Raw genomic sequence first — 15,702 nt, 5'->3', positions numbered from 1 at the left:
AACCTACTATAAGTGTCTGATTCTGCTGGTAGAAATAATTGAGTTCATTGCATAATGGTACTGGCATTATGTATGTAGCAGGATATTTAGCTCCATGCATCAGTAGCTCAGGTGTGCTTCTAATTTAGATGCTTGTATCATTGATTATGCTTTTAGACTCTGTTTCTTTATTCTGCTTAGTTCATTGGTTGAATAGTTCTACAAGACTCCATTACAAAATATAAGCTTCCGCCAAATCATGTTGTGGCAAGCTACTCAAATGTTATTGACATTACTTTTTGATAGATTTTATTTTTTGATGCTAGCATTATAAGAAAGGGTGATAAGTGTTCATATATCACATATATATTTCAGAGCATAGACTCAAGCAATATGCTGGAATCACTAATCGGCTAATACTCAGTAGTATGCACAGCAGATGCACCAGCAATATGCTGGAATCATTGAATATGAATGCACAGTAGGACTTGGTCATTGACAGATAGGTGCCAGGGAAGCTTTTTTTAGTTGCAGATGAGCACATCTTTTGCTTATTAGTATACAGTAATTAAACACAGCAGAAATGTCTTTGCTAAGCTGCTTTAGTTGCTAGTTGAGGCTATCATCTTACTGGCTGTTCGTTTTTGTTCCCTTCAGATAAGTCCATTCATATTCAGTTGTTTCTTCACAAGTTTTCTTAGTGTAAACATTTAATTTAAGTAGGATTTGAGCATTCATAGATAAGTGCCAATGATGTTTTTTAGATGCTGAGCATGTCTTTTGCTAATTTGATTTAAGGTGACTAAAATTAGTATACGATCATAATCATAACAGAAATTGCATGTCTTTGTTTCTAAATAAGTCTAACATCTTACTTGTTCATTTTTGCTCCATTCAGATTATTTTTTTTTCACAAGTTTTCTCACTGTAAACATATAATTTGGTAGGACTTGGGCAATAACAGATAGGTGCTAATGATGTTCTTTTAGATGCTGAGCACATTTTGTGCTAATTGGATTTAAGATGACTAAAAAATTAGTAGACAATCATTAACAATAACATAAAATGCATATCTTTGCTAAGCTACTTTAGTTGCTAAATGAGGGTACCATCTTAGTGTTTGTTCATTTTTGTTCCATTGATATAAGTCCATTTAGATTCAGTTGTTTTTGTCACTGTAAACATTTAATTTAGTAGGACTTCGGCACTGATAGATAAGTGCTAGGAATGCTTTTTTAGATGCTGAGCACATCTTTTGCTAATTGGAAAGCATGCAACAAAAAAAGTAGTCATAAATAATAGAACCATTGTCATTCAGTTTTCTTACTTGAACTTCTCATCCATTTTCCCTAAACCCTATCCTGAAGGAAGCTTGAGGATTTTTAATTAGACTTGTCATATAGGAGTAATATCTTTAGCCTGAAGCCCCTTTAAGCCTTAATCACAATTTACATTTAATACCCCAGACGTATTTGAATCACAGTTTATGTAATAATGTTTTTTCTTGGGAGAATTCTGTATTTGGCACTGAAACAAATTACTCTTTCGTATTTGGCACTAGAAATTTTGAACTTCCTTATCTAGCATCAACTTGAAAATTCCTTACGTATCTGGCACTTCCGTCCATTTTGACCATCAAATCGTTTGTTGACTTCGTTGACCATGTTAGTTTTTTTAATAAGTACCAAAATAGCCCTCTTAATTTGGTCGCACACATCTGCTCGGTCCCTTCTTCCCCATCAATCTTCTCATCCTGTGAAAAAAACAAAACCGAAGCCGGAGGAGATGAGGATGGGGCGGAGGAGCCGTCGACCGCCGGCGCCCAGCAAATCACAGCGCCCTTCCTTTAGCTAGAGGTGCCGGTCCCTCAGCCGAGGTCTCCCCATGGTGGCAGATCGATGAGCGGGTCCAGCAGGGGTCGTGGCAGCGGGGCGGGCCGAGCTTCCGGCAGGGGACGCGGCGGTGGGGCGGGCTCGCCGACCGGCGCTGGCCCCATCTCGCGGGGCGAGGGGCGCGGTACGAGGAGATCACGAGAAGGCTCCGCCGCAAGATCGACGGCATCTTGTGGGGATGAGGTGCTTGATCGTTCTCGACGACGTGTGGGATGACAATCCCAGCCACTGGAACAGCCTGACGGCCCCGCTGAGCTGCTGCGCTCCGGGGAGCGCGGTTGCCGTGACGACGAGGAGCAACAAGGTTACCAGGATGGTGAGCACCAAGGTGTATCATCTCAAATGCTTGTCAGATGAAGACTGCTGGCGTGTATGCCAGCGACGGGCACTGCCGAATAGTGATGCCAATGTCGACCAAGAACTTGTAGAGATCAGTGAGAAGATCGCGAAGAAATGTCAGGGCTTGCCATTGGCGGCAGAGGCAGCTGGTAGTGCCCTGGGTGCTTCAACCAGCTGGAAGCACTGGGATGAAGTCCTAAATAACGACTTATGGGCTGACAATGAGGTGAAGAATCTGGTACTGCCGGTGCTGAAGGTGAGCTACGACCACCTGTTCATGCCGCTGAAGCGTAGCTTTGCATTTTGTTCATTGTTTCCAAAGGGCTTAACCACTAATTTCTTCTAGGATAGTCCCAATCATCATTACCAAATGATGAAATCTTAGGCTCATGTCTTCAATTTCCTTCTCTTGCATTGCTTGAACAGGTAAAGCTCGGACATCAACTCCTTCATGAGAACAGGGCAGCTTTTAGTCAGATGCTCAAAGCCATCAGTTTCCATGACTGCTTCCAGTGCATCAGGAGATTTGAGAAACTCAATGCAAGCCTGCTTGAGACCACGGCAGGAGTGCTGTTCAGCCAGCACCAATGTGGTTGCGGCCGTGCCGACGTCTAGGTGCCTGTATAGCTTCTCCTCACAAATCAGCTTGAGCCTCTGCATGTCATACCTGTCCGCCGCTTCCAGCAGATGTTGGGCCATCGCGACCTCCTCTTGTTCCTCCATCTGTGGCAGCGAGTCAGTGTAGATGAAATGGAGCAGGGCCTTGAACACCTGAGGTAACATGTCATCAATCCGGATGCAGTCCCCTATGGCCGTGCTCTCCTTCATCGCGCCCCACAGCTCTGCTTTGAAGACTCGCGATCGGGCCGCAAGCAGAAACCTGTGAGCGCTGAATGACCTTGCATGGGGAATAGCATGACCGGACCTCGCGTGCGGTAGCGAGCTAGGAGCTCGCGTGTGGGGCCACGACAGCGGCGCCGGTGCATGGTGAGGCGCTGTGGTGCTGGCAGACCTCGCGCGGACAGCGGCGAGCGGCACGCGGAGACCGTGATGACCAGCGCGCGGCACTGGCGAGGTTGCGGCAAAGCGAGCTAGGCGCTCCCATGGGGGCAGCGACACGCCATCGTCCTGCCTCCTTCAGTCGGTAGGGTGGCAATGCGGGGACGTTGGTACAGGGTCTATGCGTCGGGTCGCTAGGGCGATGGCATGGGGCTGCGCAAGAGCTCCGACAATATCGTCCATACTAAAATACTTGAACTTCTCTATTTGGCACCGTGGATTTCTGCTGCAAAACAATGGTATTTATGTCTTTTTATTAGTCACTTGACACAGTTACGGTCCTAAATGGACGACAGTGCCATTTATGAAAGAAAATTTCAACTTGATGCCAGATAAGAAAGTTCAAATTTTCGAGTGCCAAATATGAAACACTAATTTGTTTCGGTGCCAAATAAATAATTCTCTCTTTTTTCTTAGTCATTCAATTAGTCATTATTTTTAAACTGAAAGCACCCGAGCAAAAAAAAACTTTGATATCCTTTGGTAAGCTATTGTTTCTATGTATATCTTGTTTATGCAGTTCCAGTTTTCTTTCAGTCATTTATTTCAGTTTGTAATTTCAGTAATTTATTTTATTTTTCCATTTCAGTATGCATGGTACAAGGGTAATATGATGAGAAAATTTTGTATTTGGCCCTAAAAATAATGCTCCTTTCTTATTTGACATCGAAACTGAAAATCTTTCCTATATGTACTGAACTCGAGTTTTTCTTTCCTATTTGACACTTCCATCAGTTTGGGTTGTTAACGGTGTAAAAGTCCTATGTGAAAAGTCCATTTTACCCCTAGAGTTTTTTTACTAGTCCTGGCATTCCATGGTTAATATTGCTATCTTTTATGAATGTTTTTATCTTAAACTGCAATGTTTCAGTTTTTGCTTGTGTTAAATAAATAAAGGATCAAACATCATCTTATATAATTACGTATAATTATATAAAGTTTGAAATTAATTATTTAGATACATGAATAACAACAATAAAATAGGTCTCCAACAACATCCAATTTGAAAATGACATGCAGCAGAACAATAGCACATTTATTTTAGAAAACCCACATGTTCAAGATAAATACAATATTTAGCATCCATGATCACAATAATAGTCAAGATACATTCATGTTCACATGAACAGAAACATTTTTATAGGATTGCATCCATTACAGACATCTAACACAATACACAATACACTACTAGGCTGAAGTCTTTTGCTCCTCGTGCCCATTGCAGGGCTATCAAGCTGCTACAAAAGATTCTTTGTAGCATTTTTATCTACTTCTTTCTTCCTCCTTTTGCCTTTTAACTTGACAACAACAGCTTGCGGTTTATCTTTGGATGAGGGAAGCTCAATTGAAAGTGGTTCTGGTTGATTTGAACCACTTCTGGACCTATACATGTTCATGTGTATGAAAACATTATTTAAGATATATTTGATATACATTTCGGTAATAAAGGACTTATAAATATATTGGATATACATTTCATATAGAAGGGGCTGGAAAATGCAAGCATATAAAGTTGACCATGTGAATTTACTGTTAGATAGAACTGCTTGCAAAATCAACAAACTAACCATGCAAAATAAATTCAAAATTAGTATAGGCTACCTTTTTGATGCTCCAGAGTTAGAGGAACCCTGCTTTCCCTTTTTCCTACTTGTAATCTCCGAGCTTATACTGCAAAAAAGAAGAGAGTTTGGTACTTAGAAGTCACCATTAGCTTTCTATTAGTAGAATATTTATTCAAGTTTTTATTAATTACCTTCATGTTAGTCTAGAATTAGAGGCATCACCCTTTCTCTTCTTACTAGCTGTGGGTTTAGGTTCCAAGTTTTGACTACAGTAATATTGAAAGTACTAGGATGAGACACCATGAATTGGAATCTAAATACAGAAAGTGGAAATTGAGCTAACCTTGGTGGAAAAGTCATAGAACGTGTTCGTGCTTCATCCTCCATTGGCACAATAGAACTCTCTGTTGATTTGGTAACCTTCTTCCTCTTTTTCGGTGTTCCTCTACATAAGCAAATAGATAGTAAAGAATATGATCTAATTAAAAAATATGCATAGAAGATGAAATGTACCTCTTTGCCCACAACTATCAATAAAAAAAGTATTGTATCAAACATTCAAACATCAGCTGTTTGCAGATCAATTTCACTACTATAGCCTATAGGAGAATCAAATTTAGATTTCGTAACACTGAATTGACACAAGGGAAAGGGAGAATCGTTGCCAAAGCCTAAAGACCAATAACGGTTTAGCTTTCACTGGCCTCTGTACGTGGCCCAATAGGCCTAGCTAGAGTCCAATAGTTTTCTGGTCCGTAGAATCTAGTGCGTCCACCGTCGTCTACCTCCTGACTCCCGAGACACCATCCCTCGCGTAAAAAAACAGAAGCCAAACATGGAGAATAGGTAGTCTGTAGACATAGAGATAATAAACTCACCCTGCAGGGAGTTGGTGCTGTGTTCTGGATGTGCCGCCTTCCACTGTGGCCACGACGGCCGTCTCCATGGCCGCGAGTGGCGCTTCCATGGCCGCGTCGTCCTCCTCCAAGGCCGCACCGCACGGCAACGAGATCACGCTGCCCCCCACCAACGCCGCACGGGGTGCTTGCTTGGCCACGTGAGGCGCGTGCTTGGCCGCGTCACCTGCCCCTGTGCCCGCGTCTCCCGCCTCTGAGCCCGCGCCGCACGCCTGCTTGGCCGCTCTGCCCCCCGCCGTGGCCGCTCCGTCCTCCACCTCCATGGCCGCGCGGGAACGCTGCTTGGCCGCGCGCGTCGCCTGCTTGGCCACGCGGACGTCCGTCGTTGTCGCGTGGTCCTCCACCATCGCCGCGCGGGCCGCATGCTTGGCCACGCGGACCTCCATCGTGGCCACGCCGATCTTCGCCATGGCCACGCGCGGTGCCTCTGTGTCCGCGACGCCATCAGCCGAAGCTGCGCCACCCTCCCTAGAAGCCATGCTGCCCTCCCTAGAAGCCGCGCCACCCTCCGCCTCCATGGCTGCGCTGCCCTCGATCTAGGGTTAGGGGAGGGAAATGGCCTGTACGGCCACGAATCGAGACGAGTCGACCAAGTTACAAACTGTCACGGTAGACTTCATTTTCTTTTCTTTAGTGGCAGGGCATTATGGTCTTTTTGCGTTGCCTCAGTTTGACAACTGATGATGTTTCCTCACAGATCTGACGGAAGTGTCAAGTAGCTAACAAAAACTCAAGTTAGGGACATATAAGAAAGATTTTTAGTTTCAGTGTCAGATAAGAAAGAAGCATTATTTTTAGGGCTAAATACAAAATTTTCTCTAATATGATTGTGCTTGGCTGCTTAGCCATAAATGAAGGATGACAGTTTTTTGGCTATTTTTGCCATCAACTGCTGCTCTATGTTTGCTAAGCAGCTGTTGGTTTTTTTGCCAAATCTCCCCTCTCCTCTCCTCTCCTTTGTTTTGCCGATGATGAAATTGTCCAAGTCCATACATTATATGGAATATGAGATGATGATCAAGAACTTGTGAGGAACTTGGCATCATTAGCAGTTGCCCCTACATTACCTTCTCCTCTCTTCTCTATTATGATGTCTTGATGCTCCAAGTTCAAGATCAGATGATGATTGACATGTTTCTGAGGCCTCTACTACTGCTACTACTCTTTTTTTATATATTGTTGTTTTATAGGACTACATTGGTTTATAGACCTTTTTGATTTGTTATACCTTCTCGCATACCTAAAGCACACTTTCTTACTTCTATTAGAACAAAGCATGAAATAATGTCACGAACATCAGACAGTGCAGCCCGATGCCTCGAGCATGATGAGCAGCCAACCTATGAGGAGCAAGCACTAGAGGACTAGCTTACTCAGGAGCAGTTCGATAATGAGTTAGAAAAGGATCTAGAAGTGATGCTTACTTAGGAGCAGTGTGATGAGGAGGAAGGGGCAGTAGAAGGAAGAGCAGGAGTGGCCGCTGAAGGCGAGGAAGAAGAAGATGATGATGATGATGATGATGATGACGACTCAGAAGAGGGATATGTAAGTTTCGAGGATCCTTTCCCACATGAAGCAAGAAGGAGACAATGGAGGAAGATTTGGACAAGGATTTTGACCCAAACAAGGAGGTAGAAAAAAAAACCTTTGCTTGTAAATTTTGCTAAAGCTTTGGTTGTGTTACCTCTGCTAACACTTTGACCTATTGTATATATAGGTCCCTCCTAAAACTAAAAAAACGATGTCGACGTCCATGACATCTCGCTGGACAAGACAGAGTAGAGGAAAGGAGAGCAGAGGCAACAACCATAGAGATGAACATTGAGGCCTCTGCTCCACAACCTCAAGACACAACCATGACTACACTACAAGATTTTCGGTCTACTGCAACGCCGAAGAATTGCAACGTAGAAAATTTGGTTGCCAGAGATTGTTGTATTACAACCATTCTAAAAAATGGTAGCGATACATGCCTTTAATACAACGGTTTTCAAGATGTTGCAAAGCTCTGTTGCATTTGGTGGACGATATTGCAATGGTGAAAAATGGTTGCAGTAGACTTGATTTTGGTTGCAATTGTGTGGTAGTACTGCAACTACATTTACGTTAGTTGCATTTGGTTTTGACTATTGCTACGGTTTTTTTGTGTTGCATAAAATTTGACAAGCGTTGCAAATGCTGGATACTTAATGCAACGAGAACTCTTGGAGGCGAAGCAAAAGTGGGGGTCAATTGCAACCTTTTTTGGCAGTTGCAATATACTTTGATATTGTTGCAAGTGCTAAATTTTATTGCAACGAAATCTATGGGGTCGAAGCGAAAATTGTGTTCAAGTGCAACGCTTATTTTTGGTTGCAATATACTTTGATAATTGCAACGAATTTAAAACTTAAAAAAAAGTATGGAAAGAAAAGAATTGGGGATGCATATATTAAAATTAAAAAGTGCTCCCCACAGGATTCGAACCATGGAGCTCTGGTTCAGATAAAACCTTCTCCACCACTACGCTATGTAGGTGTGTTCGTTGTAACTCAGGTTTTAATTTATTTGATATGATTGAAGACCTTATGAGTTATAAAACGCCCCAACCTTGGCCCCATCTCGGCATCTCCATCCTTATGCCTGGTGTCTGAAACTTTCTGTTAAGTAGTAGTTGATGTTAAGTACTTGATGTTAAGTATGCGTGGATGTTAATTAGTACTTGAAGTTGTACCGGGGTGGTTGGTCACTTTGTTAGCGATAGTAAATGCCTGACCGTGCACCATCGGTCACATGCACTATGCCAGGTTCGTACAGTAGGAACGTGGGCGTTTTTACTGTAGGGGCGGCTGGGGTTGGGGGCGCCCTTACAGTGGGCGTCCTCGGGCCCCAGCAGCCCAGCCACCCCTACAGATGGCACTGTAGGGGCGGCTGGTAACCTGAGCCGCCCCTACAGTTGGGGCTAATCTGTAGGGGCGGCTCAATCACCAGCCGCCCCTACAGTGCCCAACTGTATGGGCGGTTGAATCACTAGCCGCCCCTACTGATGACGCACGAATAAATAGCAGCCAAAATTTGAAAGGTTCAAATTTAGTCAAATTACAAGATGACCAAAATAAAAGTTGTAGATATTAATGAGTTGAACTACTTTGGTATTCATCACTTTTTATGTTGAAATTATTTTGGGTCTCAAATTTTGGTTCGAATTTGTCATTTTTTAAAATTTCAAATTTGAAAGGTTCAAATTTAGTCAAATGACAAGATGACAAAAATAAAAGTTGTAGATCTTGATGAGTTGAACAACTTTTATATTCATCACTTTTACATCTGAAATCATTTAGGGTTTGAAAATTTGGTTTGAACTTGTCAAATTTTAAATTTCAAATTTTAAAATGTGTAAAACATTGTCCCATCCAAGTTTGATCAAACGTAAATGCTGAAGCATGATTTTAGAAAATTTTAGGAAAAAAAACCATCACATTTGGAGTTAGTATGAGGAAGAAAAACTAGTTACAAGTTTTACCCACATATTAAAAAGAGAAATCACACTGTTCTAGATGATCCTTACATGATCATAGTGAACAGTGTGATTTCTTTTTTTTAATCTATGGGTTAACTTTGTAACTAGTTTTTCTTCCTCATACTAACTCCAAATCTGATGATTTGTTTTCCTAAAATTTTCTAAAATCATTCTCTATCAATTTATTTTTTTGGTTTTGTCAATATATACATATGAAAAGTTTGAGCAATTTAAATTTTGAATTTCAAAAAAATACAACTTCAGACAAGATTTTGGTACCCCAAATGATTTCAGCTGAAAAAGTGATAAATACAAAAGTTGAATAACTTATCAAGATATACAACTTTTGTATTGGTCATTTCTTCATATGACAAAGTGGTACTGACATTGTTCATAAATGTGACACATGTCTCGTAAGGTTTTATAAACTATATGAGACATGTGTAAGATTAGTGAATAATGTGTGCTAAAAAATTGTGAAATGAAGAAATGATCAAAATAAAAGTTGCAGATATTCATGAGTTGAACAACTTTGGTATTTATCACTTTTTATGTTGAAATCAATTTGGGTCTCAAATTTTGGTTCGAACTTGTCGTTTTTCAAAATTTTAAATTTAAAAGGTTCAAATTTTGTCAAATGACAAGATGACTAAAATAAAAGTTGTAGATATTAATGAGTTGAACAAATTTGGTATTCATCACTTTTTATGTTGAAATTATTTTGGGTCTCAAATTTTGGTTCGAATTTATTATTTTTTAAAATTTCAAATTTGAAAGGTTCAAATTTAGTCAAATGACAAGATGACAAAAATAAAAGTTGTAGATCTTGATGAGTTGAACAGCTTTTGTATTCATCACTTTTACATCTGAAATCATTTAGGGTTTGAAAATTTGGTTTGAACTTGTCAAATTTCAAATTTCAAATTTTAAAATGTGTAAAACATTGTCACATCCAAGTTTGATCAAACGTAAATGCTGAAGCATGATTTTAGAAAATTTTAGGAAAAAAACCATCACATTTGGAGTTAGTATGAGGGAAAAAAACTAGTTACAAAGTTTACCCACATATTAAAAAGAGAAATCACACTGTTCTAGATGATCCTTACATGATCCTAGTGAACAGTGTGATTTCTTTTTTTAATCTGTGGGTCAACTTTGTAACTAGTTTTTCTTCCTCATACTAACTCCAAATCTGATGATTTTTTTTCCTAAAATTTTCTAAAATCATTCTCTATCAATTTATTTTGTTGGTTTTGTCAATATATACATATGAAAAGTTTGAGCAATTTAAATTTTGAATTCAAAAAAATGCAACTTCAGACAAGATTTGGTACCCCAAATGATTTCAGCTGAAAAAGTGATAAATACCAAAGTTGAATAACTTATCAAGACCTACCCTATAATACACCAGTTAAAATAAATCTACAGCCACACAACAAATGCCTACTCTACAATCATGACCTATGCTACATCCACATCCATAAATACACCTAGAAAATATAACACCATCAAAACGGATGCACCATATTGTCTCTTAACCATTCTCTGTCGTTACTCGTCCAAATCCGATGGGTCACGTTCAGTGTGTCTGCACTCATCTCCCACATCCGCGTAAGCCCCCGCACGCCCGCGCCTAGAAGCGCGCGGTTCGATCCCTCACGTTGCCTTTTGTTTTTCCGTCTAGAGCGACCGCGGTAGGAAAAAAACATCACGCGCCGCCGCTCCTGGTTCCCGACGCGGCTAGGGTTTCCCGGCCACCGCCACGCAGGATCCGACCGCCGGCGGCACGGGCACGGACGCGACGGCGATGCAGAAGGGAAACGGCGGCACGGTGCTCATTTCTCTCTCTTCTCTCCCCTAAATTTCTCCCTCTGCCTCTCTATCCTCAGATGTCTCTCTATCCTCAGAATATGTGGATCGGACCTTCTCCGGCGCACAACAAATGCCTACTCCATAGTCACGGCTTACTCCATAGTCACGGCCTATGCTACATCCACACCCATAAATACACCTAGAAAATATAACACCATCAATTATCTCTTAGCCATTGTCTCTCGTTACTCGTCCAAATTCGACGGTCCTCCTTGTTTGGATCGCCCCCAACGGTCCTCCTCGTCCCTCCCACGCCCGCGCCCGCGCCCAGATCCCACGCCCGCAGCCGAGGTTCGATCCCTCGCTCCCTCGGTTGCTTTTTTTCCGTATTTTTTTTCGCTCGAACGAGTGTCGAACCTCATCCCACCTTGCCGACTCTTCCTCTCCCCCACGCCCAGCACTAGGATTAGGGTTCCTACCCTAACCGCCCAGCACCACGGAGCCGCCGCCGCCGGTGGGAAGGGCCGCCGCCGCCATGGGAGTCGCCCATCGCGGGGCCTCCTGCCGTTGGCACAGGGAGATGGCCGCGCGCCACCTGCGGGCGCAGGGCCGCGCGAGGGAGGCCGAGCGCCGGGCTAGGCTCCATCTGCCGAGAGCCAGCCGGCGGCCGCTGCGGCAAGCTCGATAAGTCCCACGTCCGCGAGATCGTCAACGACGCCGTCGACATCGAGCGCGAGTTCGTCTGCGACGCGCTCCCCGTCGCACTGGTCGTAATGAACGGCGGGCTCATGAGCCAGTACATCGAGTTCGTCGCCGACCGCCTACTCATGGCGCTAGGCCACAAGAAGATGTACGACGTCGCCAACCTTATTGTGCTTTTTCTTGCATGCTAGATGTAGTAGATGTAATTAGTGTTCTGGATGATGCAAGATGGTGTTTCAGTTGCTGTGTTATTAGGCCCTGTTCGTCTGGTAATAACATCTCAATACAACGGTTGTTCTTAAGTTGCTGCCCTCATGGTGTGACGCAATGCCTATGACTGAATACACTTACCCGTACAGAGATTCTAGCTGTACATGAAACTATAAATTTTAGCAATTTCTGCAACTCTAGAATCTAGCACTTGATATTATGTCTGGAATATTGGGTCTTGCTTCCTTCATTGTTTCATCCATATAGGAAATGCAGTACTGTTTCGCTTTGATCTTGCAAGTAATTAGTTCATTTTTCATGTCGTGTGTGCAGATTAGTTGACCCAGAGGATGTGGTGCAAAATTACTGGATATTGAGAGGCCATCCATGACATCCAGATTTGGGACACGGTTTGTCCTGCTCCTCTCTTCTGTTCTTTTTTCTCCCCTTTTCGTAGTGTTGTTTACCCTCTGTGCACAGTTTGTAGTATGAAGCAATGGTAGCTGTAGGAATTTCTGAATGATTCAGAAACAAGCCAATTACATATTAGCCATTGGGATCCTTAATTACTTCATGCATCACATAGCTCCTTTTGTCGAATTTGATCGATACAATATCTGTGCAGCAGGATTCATATATAGTTCTGAGCCTGTAAACTTTCCTCTTGTTCTATATTATAATGTATCATGGTCTGACAAATTCTACATGTATTATCACTCACCTTTGCAAACTTTCCTAGATGTAGTAGATGTAATTAGTGTTCTGGATGATGCAAGATGGTGTTTCAGTTGCTGTGTTATTAGGCCCTGTTCGTCTGGTAATAACATCTCAATACAACGGTTGTTCTTAAGTTGCTGCCCTCATGGTGTGACGCAATGCCTGTGACTGAATACACTTACCCGTACAGAGATTCTATCTGTACATGAAACTATAAATTTTAGCAATTTCTGCAACTCTAGAATCTAGCACTTGATATTATGTCTGGAATATTGGGTCTTGCTTCCTCCATTGTTTCATCCATATAGGAAATGCAGTACTGTTTCGCTTTGATCTTGCAAGTAATTAGTTCATTTTTCATGTCGTGTGTGCAGATTAGTTGACCCAGAGGATGTGGTGCAAAATTACTGGATATTGAGAGGCCATCCATGACATCCAGATTTGGGACACGGTTTGTCCTGCTCCTGTCTTCTGTTCTTTTTTCTCCCCTTTTCGTGGTGTTGTTTACCCTCTGTGCACAGTTTGTAGTATGAAGCAACGGTAGCTGTAGGAATTTCTGAATGATTCAGAAACAAGCCAATTAAGTATTAGCCATTGGGATCATTAATTACTTCGTGCATCACATAGCTCCTTTTGTCGAATTTGATCGATACAATATCTGTGCAGCAGGATTCATATATAGTTCTGAGCCTGTAAACTTTCCTCTTGTTCTATATTATAATGTATCATGGTCTGACAAATTCTACATGTATTATCACTCACCTTTGCAAACTTTCCACTTGTCAGATTAAAAAAAAAATACATTGTGTCCAATTGTATGTTGCTTAGTAAGAATCATGAAGATTTGCAGCATTATAGTTTTGTCTTTGTGCTAATTGTTTAGTGACCGTACTGCATGCAAATCTTGGATGATAATAAAAAAACACTTGTCTGATCACATACACGAATCCCCATCACCGTTTCTCATGAATGCCTGAACTAACCTGTTACATACAAACTCTGTTCTGAACTGAATTTCTGAATGAGATAGCAGGTTTATAACACTTCTTTGGTCTGAAATCCAACAAAGTAAAGGTTCTTTTTTCTGGACTGCTTCAATGTTTGCCATCTAATACTGTAGCTTTGTAATGCAACTATACCACATTTCCTTTGAAAGTCCAACATGGCAACATGTAAGTAGCTGTGAATTATTTAGATTGAGATTGGAGATGAGATGACATTGGCCTGCCCTGATTTGCTCTCGGTCTTTTACATATATATATAAGCCTCAATATGCTAGGGAGTGAGTTGATTAAACTAATTATCCACCTCAGGGCAGAGGAGGAAGGAGCATATGCGAATGCGGACTTGGCAGCGGCTACCGGACTCCTCCGCGACACACGTCCTCCTATAGTTTTTTTATATGTGCGCAGGTTAGCTTAGGTTTGCCCTGCGAGGGTGCCGGAGTGGGATATATCAAAATCTGTGCTGCAGATTTGATTTCGAGCAATTGAACCAAGCAATTCAGACGAGTCTTTTCTGTTGCCTGATTGTACACTGCTGGTTGATCATGATCCTAATTGTATCAATATTTTTTTGTGCTGTTTTTGGAAATATTTTGAAGGGTGGGTCTGGTGCAAGCGGTAGAGTCTTACCGTCTATGACCGGAAGGTCCCGGGTTCGAGTCGCGGTCTCCTCGTATTGCATAGGCGAGGGTAAGGCTTGTCACTAACATCCTTCCCCAGACCCCGCACAGAGCGGAAGCTCTCTGCACTGGGTACGTCCTGTTTTTGGAAATATTTTAGGAACTAAATTGAGACTATATTATTATTTACAAGGCATGCTGCTTTCTTCTAAGATGTCAATATGGTTTGTCGCCGTAGCGTTAGCACGGGCAATTTTGTTTTTTTTTTTCAGATCCCATCCAGCAGATCTACAGAGTGGTCAAAAATGGCAGCGAGCAAGCAAGTGAAATGAAAGAAGAAACAAAGAGCTAAATGTCTTGTACGAGAAGTATACAGAGAGAAAGATTTGTTCTTTGACTATAGGGTTCTCATGCAGAATCATATCTGAAATAATAATAAAAAATTATGTTTTATCAAAATGAATTTATCTCATTTTCCTTGTCTTCCTTTCACTCTTCTTGTAGGCCTTGAGATACTTGCATTCCCACGTAATAATCAATTTGTTGGTCAAGAGCCTGGCAGCAATGAAGATATCCAGGATACAGTTTGTATCAGGTTCAGAGCAAAGTTTACTATTTTTGACAAGGTAAGCAATTTGACCTGTGAGCTTTTCTTTTGCAGTAACTAACATATTATGAATTCAAAGTTTTCTATCATTCATCTGAGTATGTGAAATAAAAACAACCCTCATTGCTATCTCATTGGAATTTTGTTATAATCAAGTTGATTGGACCAGGCAGAGATGTGAACAGAGTAGGAAATTTAAACATTCATAATTAGCGTCACTGCAGAGACAACATTCAATGGTTGGTTTATTTATTGGCCATGTTTTTCTTTCTTGAGCTTTAACAGTTTGCTGGGTTAGTAATCAACATTTTTTGTTATTCAGATATGATTCAGTTGTCTGTTTTTTTTCTTTGACAACTGATTCAGTTGGCTGTTGGTATTGAAATGCTGGAGTCTTTGCTTTCGAATCTTGGTCCAAAGGTTAGTAGCTAAAATTGTTATTTCCTTAAGTATGTAGTCTAAAATATAATTTTCACAGTAGTTGAATATGGACTGTGATTGTTATAATCCTGAAACTGTATTTTGTTGATTTCCATTCTTTTCCTGCAGGGGATCTACATTTGCAGTTGCAAACAAATAATGGGTCAGTTTGTTTTTCACCTAATTTACCTGTGTATATGTAGTGGACTTTCAGTAGCTCTGCTCTTTAGCAGCAGGCCTCAATGGCTAACAGTAGTTCATACTTGAGAGTTTACATATGTAATATATATTATCAAAAACTCTACATCATTCAACAGTCTGCTAATTCCTAAGTTTTTATCTGCAGCCATAGCATGACTA

The 15,702-nt window shown here is 41.6% G+C and overlaps 3 protein-coding genes and 1 long non-coding RNA gene across 4 annotated transcripts; 2 read left to right on the top strand and 2 right to left on the bottom strand.

Annotated features, from left to right (window-relative positions):
* Window positions 1–2,049: 2,049 nt before the first annotated feature.
* LOC136460556 (putative disease resistance RPP13-like protein 1) lies at window positions 2,050–2,556 on the top strand. The gene has a single exon (XM_066460210.1). It carries the CDS (start codon window positions 2,050–2,052, stop codon window positions 2,554–2,556), a length of 507 nt encoding a protein of 168 aa, XP_066316307.1.
* A 41-nt stretch (window positions 2,557–2,597) lies between these two features.
* On the bottom strand, window positions 2,598–3,038 carry LOC136460555 (BTB/POZ and MATH domain-containing protein 1-like). Its single transcript, XM_066460209.1, has one exon. The coding sequence runs from the start codon at window positions 3,036–3,038 to the stop codon at window positions 2,598–2,600; it is 441 nt and encodes a 146-aa protein (XP_066316306.1).
* Window positions 3,039–4,507: 1,469 nt separating this feature from the next.
* LOC136460554 (uncharacterized) lies at window positions 4,508–6,269 on the bottom strand. Its single transcript, XM_066460208.1, has 4 exons — window positions 5,713–6,269; window positions 5,178–5,279; window positions 4,872–4,940; window positions 4,508–4,652 (listed from the first exon to the last, which is right to left on the bottom strand). Exons 1-4 carry the CDS (start codon window positions 6,267–6,269, stop codon window positions 4,508–4,510), a joined length of 873 nt encoding a protein of 290 aa, XP_066316305.1.
* Window positions 6,270–11,408: 5,139 nt separating this feature from the next.
* LOC136458208 (uncharacterized) lies at window positions 11,409–14,227 on the top strand. The gene is made up of 4 exons (XR_010759922.1): window positions 11,409–11,912; window positions 12,308–12,384; window positions 13,066–13,142; window positions 14,005–14,227. It is a non-coding gene; the product is annotated as an uncharacterized lncRNA (long non-coding RNA).
* Window positions 14,228–15,702: the final 1,475 nt, after the last annotated feature.

Source organism: Miscanthus floridulus, chromosome 6 (genome assembly GCF_019320115.1).
Source record: "Miscanthus floridulus cultivar M001 chromosome 6, ASM1932011v1, whole genome shotgun sequence".
Taxonomy (NCBI): Eukaryota; Viridiplantae; Streptophyta; class Magnoliopsida; order Poales; family Poaceae; genus Miscanthus; species Miscanthus floridulus.
Note: the sequence above shows the minus strand (reverse complement) of the source record. Positions and strands in the feature narration are given on the sequence as shown.